At 34.3% G+C, this 13,973-nt stretch overlaps 1 protein-coding gene across 2 annotated transcripts; it reads left to right on the top strand.

Moving 5' to 3' along the window:
* Window positions 1-9,895: 9,895 nt before the first annotated feature.
* LOC113768355 lies at window positions 9,896-13,761 on the top strand. 2 transcript variants are annotated; one of them, XM_027312682.1, is made up of 9 exons: window positions 9,896-9,933; window positions 10,721-11,072; window positions 11,312-11,345; window positions 11,419-11,646; window positions 11,795-11,884; window positions 12,427-12,492; window positions 12,579-12,670; window positions 12,758-12,805; window positions 13,305-13,761. In XM_027312682.1, exons 2-9 carry the CDS (start codon window positions 10,750-10,752, stop codon window positions 13,420-13,422), a joined length of 999 nt encoding a protein of 332 aa, XP_027168483.1. In that variant the 5' UTR covers window positions 9,896-9,933; window positions 10,721-10,749; the 3' UTR covers window positions 13,423-13,761. The 2 variants fall into 2 exon arrangements, with proteins under 2 accessions (XP_027168483.1, XP_027168482.1); XM_027312681.1 differs by lacking the exon at window positions 9,896-9,933 and having other exon boundaries at window positions 10,028-11,072.
* The last annotated feature ends 212 nt before the right edge of the window (window positions 13,762-13,973 follow it).

Genomic DNA, 13,973 nt, shown 5'->3' with positions numbered 1-13,973 from the left:
CCTTGGAGATGATTTTATAGACCACATTACACAAACTAATAGGTCTAAACTCTGTGATTGTGCAGGGGGAATCTGTTTTAGGAATCAGACTTATTAAAGTCTCATTGAATGACTTAAGCAAAAACCAGAATGGAAGAAACTTTACACTGCCTTGATAACATCAGACTTAATAATGTGCCAAAATTTTTGGAAAAAAAATGAGACATACCATCTGGCCCGGGAGACTTGTTTGGATGCATCGAGAAGATTGCTTGACTTATTTCCTGGTTTGTGACTGGCCTGATCAGTCTCCTGTTCATCTCAGCAGTGACAGTCTGTGGTATTCCATGTAAAATTTCTGCAAAATCATCTGGCTTTTTTGAAGTAAAAATCTGTGCAAAATAGTCTAATATCTCCTAGTAGGTTTCCTCTTCACTTTCACACCACTCCCCACTCCTTTTCTGCAGTACATTGATCCTATTCATTTTCCTCATACCATTCACCATAGCATGGAAATAGCTAGTGTTCTTATCCTCTTCCTGTAACCACTTCACCCTAGCCTTTTGGCTCCAATATAATTCTTCCCTCTTATATGCCTCAGCCAGTTTCTTTTTTAGATGTAGTAACTGAGTCCTATTACCTTCATCTGTCTTCTCTTTGATTTCCTTGATTTCTTTTTCAGCATTTCTATCTGTTTCTTTGAGTTTCCTGCACATCCTTTACTCCACCTCAGCAAGGTCATTCTGACTTGCTTGATTTTACATTTGATTTGAACTCTAAAACCCAATATTACAAACCCAAGCAAAATAAAACAGCAATCCACTTCTCCCCAGTAAAGATAATATTCCAAGACAATATTCCTTTTTCTGCCCGTTTCTCTCTTTTTCTCTTCTCTTGTTGCTTGGCCGACTTTTCTAACCCTCTCCCTGCTCCTTAAGCACTCATCTCTTAGCTTTTTAAACGAAACCAATAAGCTAAAACCTTGAGAATAAAGGCTGAGATGAAAACCAGGGTTTGGTAGCTTTATTTGGTCCTTTAGATCCATTTTACCAGCTGTTTCTTGCTGGATTTTGGGTGGTGAGGTGTTCCGGTACAAACTAGTCTTGGGGGGAAAGAAATGGGAAGCAAAAAAGGAATTTAAATTGCTCAAGAGAAAAAAAAATCCCTGTTTTCTTTGCTTCTTGTATTGCTGCGAAGGAAGAAGAAGAAATCGTACACGCAAGAGGTAAAAAAAAGTTTTTTTTGTTTTTGAACAAGAAACACATGGGCCAATGGGCCTTTTCTTGACTTCTTCTTCAGGCTTTTTGGTCGGTTTTTGCTTGGGTTTTTGGGTGGATTTTTGGTAGGAATTTTAATTGGGTTTTTTGGTTGGGATTTTTATTGAGTTCAAACAAAGAAAATCCCTACTTTTTTTTTTCAATTTTTGAAATCCCATTTTCATTTCTCCTTTTCGGCTTTTCCCTACAAAATAACACAAAAATAAAAATGATTACTTAAACAACAAAGATGCAATAAAAATAAACAAGTTTTTTTTTTTTTGGGAAAAATTTGGTGCCTACATCAGCTAAATCTAACCTTCACCTTCACTTCACCTTCATCTCCATTTGAGTGGTCAGGCAAAACCACAACATGCTTCATTTTTAATTCAGAATATTCCCAAACTCCATCACTGGTCCAACTAGGAATTATATACACATTATTTTTTTTGGTCTGTATACCCACTAGTCCCTACCACAGCCTCTACAGGCTTCTACCCCTCTAAATTAGGATAGAGTAGGTTATACATATATATCGTTGCTGACAAAAAAAAAAAAAAAAAAAGTACTATGTTTATATGAAGTTTTAGCTACTAAAAATGACTAAACAAACAACACCCAATAGTTTTGAAGAACAACATTAACTATATCTAAAGCCTCAAAGACAATTTAAGCGAAATGGCATGAGCAATCTGTAATGCAACAAAATCGCATGAGCAAGAGACCACCTAGACCAGATATAGTCATCATATGACATATACCATTATAGTAAAGTCCTCAAGAAGAAAATTGGGCAAGGCTTAATTCCTCAGAAATCAATGCATTTTTACTCTCATTAGTTAAAGTTTAACAAGTCATTATACAAAAAAAAAAAAGTCATCATAATATATATGTGGATGCAGATTAATTTTGAGATAATCACCGCAATCTAAACTGCTATAACAAGTCTTGTCATTCCAAAAAGGGTGCAAGTTTTCAGAAACACAATCAATGATCAGGAAAACTTGGTCGGTGTAAAGTCCTCAAAAAGCCTTTTGGAAGAGCATTCTCAAAAGTCAAAACAGTGAATTAGGTTTCTTTGAGTCCATAAAGTAGACCATAACCAAGTAATGGTTCAATCTTGCCAGAATTCAATCCTTTCGGCAATAGTTTCGGAAAAAAGAAACGTCAACCAAGGTGTATTGTTACGCAGCGCCAAGAATAACAGTTCCACGTTCATCAAAAACTAAAGTGCAGTTTGGCAGTTATAACAAACTACACCAAATTACAATAAAAAATAGTGAAATTCTACCATTCCTTATGATTACCATATTCATGATTGTAATCTAATAAATTTTTACTATATCATTAATAATTTAAATTTCTAAAAAAATTTGAGGTCTGATAATTCTTTTAATATGTCCAACGGCCAATTAAAACTCATCGACATGGTATCCAAAAGGTACTGTGGAACTCCCCTCAATTTTATTTTGCATTTACCTTCGGAGGTAAGGTTTATGTCTTCAAAATTTGGCACTGTGTAATTTTTGTTCTTAAAGTTTTGACAAAAACAAATTTGGTCCCCAGTATTTGGCATCTGGTGTGATTATAATCCTTAAAGTTTTAGCAAAAACAGATTTGGTCACTAATGTTTCCTATTTGAAGTAGATTTAAGACAATTGATGAATTTTCTCAATTACTAATGGAATCAGCCATGTGCAGTCATGTATTTGTTAAATTAATTTTTTTAAAAAAAATCAGGAGAGCACTAACTTTGAATAATAAAAATAACTCACATAATAACAAATAGCTAATTTTAACCAAGAAATCATTAAAAAAAAAAAAAGAAATTCGTTGTACCGTACTAAAAAATTGAGTGTTAGATTTTCTATTTGGAGGCAGTGGGTATAGAGAGTGCAAATGGGTTCAATATCAATGAATTAGATGCTGTGACGGATTTCAATTTCATAGTTTAATAAATTTTATTTTTATCTTTTTTTAATGTTAATTAGTTAGCACATGTGTTACTATTCCTTAATGTTGTATTTCTCTATTTTTAAATTCAATTTAAGCAACACATTGGGAACTAATTTTGTTAGTAATTGTCCTCAATTTACTTTAAATTGCAGACATTGGGAACCAAATTTGTTCTTGTCAAGGTTTTAGGAACTAAAATTGTACCTGTGCTAAATATTGGAGACCAGATTTATTTTTACCTAAACTTTAAGGAATAAAACTGCAAAGCTAAACATTAGGAACTAAAACTACATTTTTGTCTTATTAACATTAGGAACCTCAAACTTTTAACTATTCTTGATCACAGATGAAACAGGAACCTAAAAAACCAATTTTTTTTTTTTTTAGGGTGGATCACTTAAAAAATGGAATGACAATTGATTTAGGGGTGCAAAGTTTATTATTTATTGAAAGATTTTTCTTCAGAGCTCAGGCAACTTCAGCTGTCAGTATTATGAGGTCCATTGTGGATGAGATACAACATGTGGTAGTAGCTTGGTGGAAGATTCCACTAACACAGTAACCTTGGAAATTAGCTCTCGAATGGGGCCTGTCCCAGAAGTGTTTTTGCTGATCTACTTGTATCTAGTATAGGCTTTGCTTTACTATGTAAATCTACATTGCTGATCTTAACAAAAATTCTTATAGTTCCCCCCCCCCCCTCCTCCAAAACACCAAAAACGCCAGCAAAGGAAAGGATCAACTAAGCAAATGCATATATTCATTTAGCCCAATCCGCTAGCATGAGATCCATGGCAACTTCATTTGGTTTTGGTTGAATTGCAATGGCAACTTTACATGAGATCCATTAGCTATGCTATAAAAACAGGATTTGATTCTTAAGACTTCAGTGATTTCAAGTGGAATTATTAGTTTAGTGAGAATCCGTCTTGCTGCAAATCACTTCACCACTCTATGGAGAATTTGAAGAAGGAACATGCTTGTGAAAATGGTTCAACTTTGAAGCATAAAATTGTTACATTATTGATTTTGCTTTCAAACTATGTAGAGTTGCTAGAAAATTAGCTTTAAGTTCGATTAAAATTAACAACTCCTTATTTTGGAGTTTCAGTATATTCTTTCTCCAAGAAAAAAAGAAAAGTTTGACAAATTGTCTTTTGAGAATTAGTCTTGTGATCGGACCTTTCAGCAGTCACAAATAGACTTCATCACCTTCAGTACTGTTTTTCCTCACCCTCATGTATACAAACTTTACATAAACATCTATTTTTAATATAACATTTTCATTAGTTCCTAAAAACTGTTTTCTTCTCTGATGTTTTTCTTTCTTCTTTCTTCAAAAAAAGCCGAATGTATTGTGTTTTGGCGTCTTGTCATATTCCAGACATACTCTTTTTCTTTCTTGGTCACTTTATATCGTACGTTTGATTTTCTTCATTTAGGTACGATCTTAGGTTGTGTTTGGATTGCATTTTCCGTCATTTTTTATGAAAAAATTACTGTAGCGATTTGATATATGTGAGGGAAAAATATGATAGGGAAATGTGATCACGGAAAACGACAATATTTTCCGACGGAAACAAGCAATCCAAACATGGTAACTTTTCCACGGATTCAAATAATTTAACTTAGATAAAAGTTTCTGAATCTAATGAAAGCAAATTAAATTTAGATACTGATTGATGTTTTATAGCTCATTAAGCTTTCGGGTTTCTCATCCGTCATGATTCTTATTCTAAATTAATTTCCTGTTCCCTACATCTGTTTGGTTCTTTACAAAGGAATTTTTCTTATTCAAGTCACACGAGACTAGATATAGTCCAATCTAGCCATCAAATTTTGATTGACATCTTTTCTTTCTTTTTTTAATTGCTTTCTTTGGGGAGAGATGTGTATTGCTGATTCATGCAGAGAAGTTTTTAACATCTTTGTACTTGTCATATTTCTCTTCCTACCTATTTACTATTTGTAATTTTCACGAAAGAAAGACCGGAAAGAAAGCCTATTGCCCTGCAACTACTAGTTCAGCATCCCACATGAACAGCTCTCTGGGCTGGACAGTTATCAGCACAGAAGGAATGAACCATAAATGAGGTGCCCATTACAACCTCCAAGCTTGACTTTAAAAGCCTCTTAACATCTTCTCATGTCTTTCAGGAGCTGAATTGGGATTGATCATCAACTCAAGTATCTCCTCGAATAAGAGGTATGCCCTTCTTCTTCTGTCTACTCTCTATGCTTTTAGGCACTTTTAACTTTTTTTTTTTTCATTCTAAGGATTAATTTGTAGGAAGCAATATCTTTCCAAATCTGTATGTAATTGAGCATATAATATGCTGTGACAATGATGAGTGGATTTGTGTGAAACAAAAGGAAAATCTTAGTAGACTTTGGTCTTCTTGATGTTTTTAGAGGTCCTTTTTCCTTTTAGTCTTCATTAGGAGTAACACCATTTGCACTTCAGTAAATTCACATTATTCAAAAAAGTTATTGGAATATCATGTAAACACGTTTTCGACTCACCTTTTTATTACACATTCCACACTCAACTTTTTTACTACACATTCAAACAGTAATCAGTGCTATTCTTGCAAATAAAAGCAACTGAACTGGAGGAGCTTTGATAGGGTAAAAACATGCACTATTCTTCGTTCTTGTGGCAAATTAATAATTACTTTGCTAGCCAAAAAGAATGCCCTTCAATCTATTCCCTGATTTTTCACTATCAGTAAAAAACATAGCTCAATAATCTTTTACCTTTTCTCTGTACTTACTAGTAGTTACTACATGATTTTTACCTTTTCTCTGTAATAGTAGTTACTCCATGATTGTGGTTTTGGCATAAGAACACGGAGTTGCTTTACCGGGTGCTTTCCAGTAGCTAACTTTGGATCCTGGAGATTAAGTTTCTAGCAATGAAAGGTAATTCTTCTTCTTCTCTCTTTTTTTCCCCCTCTTCTTTTTCCTCTTTTAAGCATTCTAGTGATCTTTTTCTCTCTTCTTGGACCACCTTTATGAAATCCCCTTTTTTTTTTTTAAATGGAAGGGTTAATTCTACAAATTTCGTACAATTGCATTCATTGTACAAAAATGAGTCAATCTTGAAATTTTGCATCAAAATTTGAAAAAAAAAATTGTTTTTCCTCTTCATGTTTTAAAAGACCAAAAATAACTCAAGGGCTACTTTTTATTAATAACTGGTAATCATATAGGATGTAAAAGTTGCAATAATTAGTCCATGAATTGTCATCTTGAACTCAATGTCTAGACTTAGACAAATTTGCCAAGTCCATTTTGTGACATATTACGTACATGTGAATGGAATAAAAACAGCCTAAGCCCTAAACCTTAAAAAAAAAAAAATTATCCAATTTTTCCTTGTGTGATAATGAAAAAAAAAATTAGCTAAGAAATACTAATCATTGGAACAAAACGAAAGAACCCTTTTACACAAAGGCAGCATTATCTGTATCTCTAATAAAAGAACCCAAAATCTCAAGATTATAATTGATGAATCATTATTTTGTTGCCCCTATGTTGGGGAATGTCCTGTCCTATTCAGTGTTGGCATGGCGTCAATCCATCTTTCAATGTTTACTTATGGAATAATTAATTTTACTTCTTGAAAAAGGAACAATTTGCTATACGTGTGTTGGCACCCTAAGATTCCAAAATGCAGGGTCCTTTGGCCCATCTAATCACGGGGTGTTTGATTGAATTCATCCACTAGTAATGTAGCATATGACCACGCAAAAAGCTACTACTGCCTAAGCCAATTGCTTTAACTTTGGATCATCACATGTACCGAATCTTCTTTGTATTGTTTCCTTTTCTGTTTTGCTGAGGAGATTCTAATGCTTGGTACAGCCTTCATGAGACATAAATCATCAATTGTCATCGTCTGCTCTAACGAGACATTGAGATATAAGAATGATTCCTCTTCCTGTGAAAAGATGAATATAAGATTTATTGTCGCTCTAATTGTCTAGTTTGGTTGGTCAAATTTCAAATAGATAGGAAATAAAGGGTATGTCATGCAATTAAAGCCCTTTATAGTGGCGTTCGTCAGTGTAAAATAGGTTTATCCTAATACGATAGGCAAAAAATTATTTTATTTTACCCGCACATTATAAAAAAAAAACTTATTCTTAGAGTACAGATTTCATTTCCAAGTTTGCTAACCAAAATAAAAATAAAAAAAAAAAAAAAAAAACCGCGCAGACAAATGCATACACATATGTAAACATCACACTTTACAGACTAATCAGCGCCTCTAATTGTGAATTAGCATATTGATGAATTGTGGATTGAGCCCTAACCTTGCCCTTAAATTAAATTAGACTCACCATTTCATTAATTAAGACTAATCTGAATAATTAGTTTATATCATGGTATGTAGTTGAACTTTGGACTGATCCTACTACAGTAATGATATTTAAACTTTAGCAATCTCAAAAAATTGCTTGAGAAATACTTGAAACATTTTACCCCTAGGTTTCATGATTATTTGAAGAACATCTTTAAAGTTGCAATCCTACAGTTGAAAGTAGACATGGGGGACCTAGACATGATTTTAGCCCCAAATGGTCAATATCAACAACGTCGGTGTATTTTAGAAAGTCCTTAACAGATTGTTTCAGATTTAGGAACTACCAAATCAATCCCAAAAAAAAAAAAAAGTGATGAAGTAGTAGTCAATCGTCAAAAACATTTATGCTTATAAAAAAAATCCCAAAAAGTAGAAACACAATAATGTTGTAAAATTGAAGATGGCTATTTTTTGAAGTTTTTATAGAAAAATATATTGTAATGATTTGATATATATATAAGGAAAAAAGATAATTAGAAAATTAATTTACGGAAAGCGTAAAAATTTTTCTGAAGAAAAATAACAATCCAAATGAGACATTTTTCAACCTTTTCTATCTCAAAATATAAATGAAACATTTTGGGAATACATTTATAAAGGAATGGAAATGTGTGTTGTGAATCCCATAGGAGCAAACATTGGGGAAAATTTTTCTGATCTGAGAATGTGTTGCGAGTGAATTCAACAAGAGTAATCATTGGGGATAGTTTTTCCGATTTCTAGTCAAAATCAAACTTGACTACATTTTGAAGACCACAAAAAGTGGGGGAGGTCCAAGGTGGACATAACACGATTTCCCAAAGAAATAACTTCAAGAGGAAAAGTAGTGATAAATAAATTTAAAAAAAAAATACAAAGAAAGGAAAAAAAAAGAAGAAGAGGTTTTCTGTTAATTCTGTTGACCAGGGTCCCCACGAACATGAGGTCCCACCTACACCGACATAGATCAAGACCTTTCCGCAAAGAGTATACGAGTGTGATAACGAGTCACCTCTTCAAACTTGGGAATTTTTTTAGCACCGAACTAAGGATAAAACGTGTACGCAATGTATATATGTGACAATTGGTGTTCTCACCCTAAATTCCGATCTTTCTTGTTCCTTGCCCCTCCTGGTTTGCCTCATTAAGGTAAGGCATGTAGCATGCGATGAATAATAGGTGATAGGAGACAAAAAAATGTGATTGTGTGTTTTACTTACAAATAAATTATCATATCAACTGACGGGAATGTCACATCCTATGCATGTGCAAATTTAAAAAGAAATTTTTTTTAAAATATTTTAAATTTTTTAATAGTTGTTGGGACTTTTGTTTTAGAAATACGGATGAAAGAATTGTTGTGTTTTTCCTTTTTTTTTTTTTAATAAAAAGTTATTGATAGTTATTGTTTCATCGACAGTTTTGTTTGGCTAAAAGAGTGGGGCGTGTGTGTTCGTCGTAGTGGTAGTTACGTACGGAAAGTTTAATAAATAATATATGGGTAGATAATAGTGAACATTGGTACTTTATATTGTTTTATTTTATTCTAAGTTCGTGGGTGCTCATGTAGGAAAAAAATGAATGCCTATATAGCGAAAAACAAATGTATACTTAAATAAAATGATCATTTTGAGATTATTACAAAGAACTTATACAATAATATGTACTTGAGTTGTAAAAGTCAATGCTGCATGTAGTACATGATTGTATAATTCTTTAATTCCTGAGTAATTATGGTGGACTGAGCTAATTTTTGGAAGCTCTAGTACAAGTTAGATTCGATATAATTACTGCAATATGCAAAATTTTACCATAGGATTGAAGATCTGGACAATGTGAAGAGTTAAAATATGGCTTTGATTGGTGGACTAATCTTGATCTTTATGCCAAATGGGGGGGTAGCTATAATTATTTCATAGAGATGTCCTTGTACAGACCTTTATGCCTTTATTGTGAGTTCAGAACAAGTTATTTAAATGTTCAAAAAGAAACTCAAAGCAATCCAACACAAAATCCATGTAAACAGAGATGGGTCCCAATCCCATATTCCACTGTTTGAGGAATATCAAAATCCACAAAAGAATTAAACGGGGCAGCTGCACTGTTACACTATACAAGAAAAGGTGACAATACCTTCAATTCTTGAAAAACAATTGTTTAATATTTGCATGGGACTTTATGCTATATAGAGATTGTGACAGGAGATATAGACTAGACTAGTCCTTTATTGTGAGATGATCATATGGGGATAAACAAAAAAGAAGCTTGTGCACCAAGAACAGAACAGAACAGAACACCGCCCTTTATATGCCCCTGCATTCCCTTTGTTTGATTATTTTCTTATAAAGCAAAGAAGCAAAGCATCTCCTCCCTCCACATATCTTGCTTTTCCCTGTAAGTATTCCCCTACTTTTCTTTGCTTGCAATTAATAACAATACCCTTCCCTTTTTCCATCTTTATGTTTTCAAATATTTTTGTATGTGTGTGTCTTTCTGTGTAAATTATGCTGTGCATTTATCTTTCCCTGGAAATGCACAGTGAAAGTTTGGAATCTCTGCTTGCTTCCTGCCATGAATGTTGCTCAGTTTTCATACCATCATCTTCCCTTCATTGGTTCTAGCTGGCAATATTCAATGCTTAGGATTTCCACAAATCATTCACTTCTTTTGTAGTTTTTGATTCAAGTATTTAAGTACAGCATTTTGTGCTTTCATGGACTTTGTTTTTAAAGTCCTATACCACACACTTCTGTTACAAGTCTCAAGTTCTTGTACTGAAAAGCCTGCATTTCACAGAAGATAGTTGAAACTCTATTTGTGTTGTCTAGCTTTTGGATTCATTATCAGTTCCCAAATTCTCTATAGGAATTGTTTCTGTTAAATTATTCATCATCCCAAGTTATCTTTTGATACACTGGGAAAACTTAGCCCTTTTTCTTTTTTGCCTTGAATACAATTTTTGTTTCATACAGAAGGAAATTTCTTAGAAATTTGTTTATTCTTTGGTTCCAAAACCTGTTCTTTGGGATTTTTGTTCCCATTTTGGTTTATCATCCTTTTCCAAATTTAATTTGGAACCAAACCAAAGCTGAGAACTGGCAATATTCAGCTATTGTGTTGCTGAAGATTGAAGCAGAGAATTAGACGAGTTGGATATTTAACAGCATGAATTTTTTAACAGGACCTTCAAAGAATTCTTGGGAGCCAATCATGACTGGGGACACAACAACCCCAAGTTACTGGCTTAACTGGAGGGTGTTGCTTTGTTCCATTTGGTTATTAATCTCGTTGGTTTTAGCATCAATTCTTATTTCCAAGTATGAATGTTTGCGCAATTCGAAAAGTAGAAGTAAGGAAAGACTCAAAGATTCAGCCGGAGTTTTGTATGAAGATGAAGTTTGGAGGCCCTGCCTCAGAAGCATACATCCTGCTTGGCTGCTGGGATACAGAATTGTTGCTTTTATTGTGCTAGTATTAATGCTGATCCTAAATGTTGCCGTTGATGGAGGAGGCATTTTTTTATACTATACACAGTAAGTTCCCTGAATTTCCTTTTCTGTTTCTTCTGAGCTATCTAAAATCAAGGTTCAGGCTTAGACAAATGCTTTGGTGGAGATATTAATTTTGGCACATAATGGAAAATCAGGGCAAATACCTCCTTTATGAATTGCAGATGTGTTATCCGCTGGATTTGCTACCTCCTACTCCCTTTTGTTGTGAACATTCGTTGGCATGGAAAATGCATCTAATTTTGCTATTGGGTGATTGGCAGGTGGACCTTTACATTGGTTACTTTCTATTTTGCGGTAAGTCAATGGAACCTCTGTTAGTAAGCATTTTTATCTTGTACCCTTTCTTATGAAAATTGATATGTTGTAGCTTGGATCTGTGCTCTCCATGTATGGATGTTACCAATATCACAATAGAATCGGTGCTCGATATGATGATGAGAGGGTTGATACTGAGCATGGTGCTGATGGAACCTCCAGAAATGCTGCAGAAAACTCAAATGTGTCCAATGGTGCAAAAGGCTTTGACCCTAGTGAGCAACTACATGATCGGAAGATTGCTAGTTTTTGGGGTTATGTGTTTCAGATCATTTTCCAGGTATGGACAGATGCAGCTAGTGATATTTCCTAAGAAGTGAGAGCAGTATTACGTTTTCAATTAAGATAATAAGCACATTCAAAAATTGTAAATCTTTGTTTAATTTTGTGTACCAAATTTTGACAAATAAGCTATTACTGTTTTCTAGATGAATGCTGGAGCTGTATTGCTGACGGATTGCGTGTTTTGGTTCATAATTGTACCGTTTCTTGCCATCAAAGATTACAGACTGAATTTTGTAAGTATCATAACAGCTTGAAGTTCTTTCAGTTTTCATTTGAATGAGATTGTAATAAGCATCATAATGCTCAGTGTTTACGCAACCTTACGCATGCTACCACATGGAAATGTTTTCGTATCAAAGTTTGATAAATCATACCAAATGATCCTTGACGAACTGCCTTTCAGCAGAAACCTTCTGGAACTTGAGAATTTTGCTTTATATGAGTGGACTTTTCTGCTCTCAGCTTAACTAGGATTTTGCTTTCTAAGACTATGGTATAAAGGGCAAACTCTGTGCATGTGCCTGGCTCTAACATCCATAGGTTCTAAGGAGCCAGCTTTTATGCAGCTTGTACCCTACGATATGCTCAAAATTACCCCAACTAGTATATGAAATTCATGCACTTATAAGTTTGTTACATAGACAAGGTGTCTGCAACAGTCTGCAATGGGAAAATCATCAAAGTTCCAATGTATGGTGTATCCAAGAAATTCTGTTTCTAGCTTCTCAAACTTACTTTTCTTTTTCTAACTGATTGTGGAACTTTCATTTTGCAGTTGATTATAAATATGCACTCAATCAATGCTGTTTTTCTGCTTGGTGAGACTGCATTAAACTGCTTGGTGAGGGCTATCTTGCTGCTTTAATATTCATTTCCTAGTTCTTATCATGAGTCGCGACTTACTCTATTCTGTTACTTCATTTTCAGCGGTTCCCTTGGTTCCGAATTGCATACTTTGTCCTATGGACAGTTGTTTATGTCATTTTTCAATGGATTGTTCATGCTTGTGTTTCACTTTGGTAAGCTAGTCTCTTTCTTCCATCTTCGTTTCATATAAACGCTTGTTTACGTTTCTGGTATCATAAATAACATAATTTCTGAAACAGGTGGCCCTATCCATTCCTTGATTTATCATCTCCATATGCTCCGCTGTGGTACGTATTCTCGCAAAACTCCTATACAAAGAGTGAGATGCGCATTATAAGTTGTTCTAGAGGAGAGGTCTTTTCTTCAATTAATAGTCAAGAAAGAAAAAAATTTGTATGTAGTGATCGATTTTCGAGTTTGATCCATGCCTTGTCTTGGTATTCAGATATGTTTTACCTTCAATCTTTAAGATCCACTTATAAGTACAAAGTTTTGGTCCTTTGTACTCGTTTAAAAGCCATCAGAATGAAGTAGGAAAGATTCATCTGTATTTTCCTCTCATTTTCTCTTTCAATGCCCTTTCCCTGGTTCTGGTGCTCTGATACAATGCAAAGCCTAGTTGTATGTTTTCAGATCTTTGTTCAGATGGGATGTTTTTGAGGACTTATCTGATATTTCTTTAACCTTAATATTTCATGTTAATGACCAAGGATCAAGCAGTAGGTCTGATTACATTCTGCTTCTTAGACTAACTAATGAGTTATATGTCTAAAATGGATATTTCAGGTACTCATCTGTGGCATTGCTGCACATACCATGTTATGGTCTTTTTGTTCTGGTAATTAAGCTGAAACACTTTCTTCTGTCAAAATGGTTCCCGCGGTCTTATCAATGTGCTCGGTAATGCGTGCTGAATCCAGTCTTGAAGCCAAACTCAGCTCCAGAAGGAAAAAGTTGGTTTTCTCCCTTGAATATACTTGCTAAACAGGAAATCAAGAATGCTATCCATGACAACCAAGGTTATTTTGAAGATCAGATTTTGAAAGGTGTTACAGAAATACAGCATACTGTTACAGTAGGTGCAAGAGACCATTACGGGGGGTGCTGCATTAAATTTTGGTTTGCAGCACACAAAATCTAGTCAAGCAAGTAGAGCAAAATCTTGTTCATGCAACCGTTTTCCAGTGCTAACAGACATGTAACTGTACACAGATGGTAGAGAAATACATAATAATTTCCATAAGTACAGATTGCCCTATTTTCAGATATAGTTTGTGTACTTTCTTGATGATCTTTGTCTCCTACAAGGTAATGCTGTTGATTATTAGGCAAGCCTGCAGAAACTGTCTTTAACTAAAATCTCATTTCTAAACCTCTAAAAGCATTATTCCAGATAGGGCTGCAAATGAATCGAGCCTCTCGCAAGAGGCTCGAGTCCGAGCTCGAGTTGACCAA

The sequence above is a fragment of the Coffea eugenioides genome, chromosome 4, assembly GCF_003713205.1.
Source record: "Coffea eugenioides isolate CCC68of chromosome 4, Ceug_1.0, whole genome shotgun sequence".
NCBI classification, from domain to species: Eukaryota; Viridiplantae; Streptophyta; class Magnoliopsida; order Gentianales; family Rubiaceae; genus Coffea; species Coffea eugenioides.
This window is presented reverse-complemented; position numbering and strand designations above follow the sequence as displayed.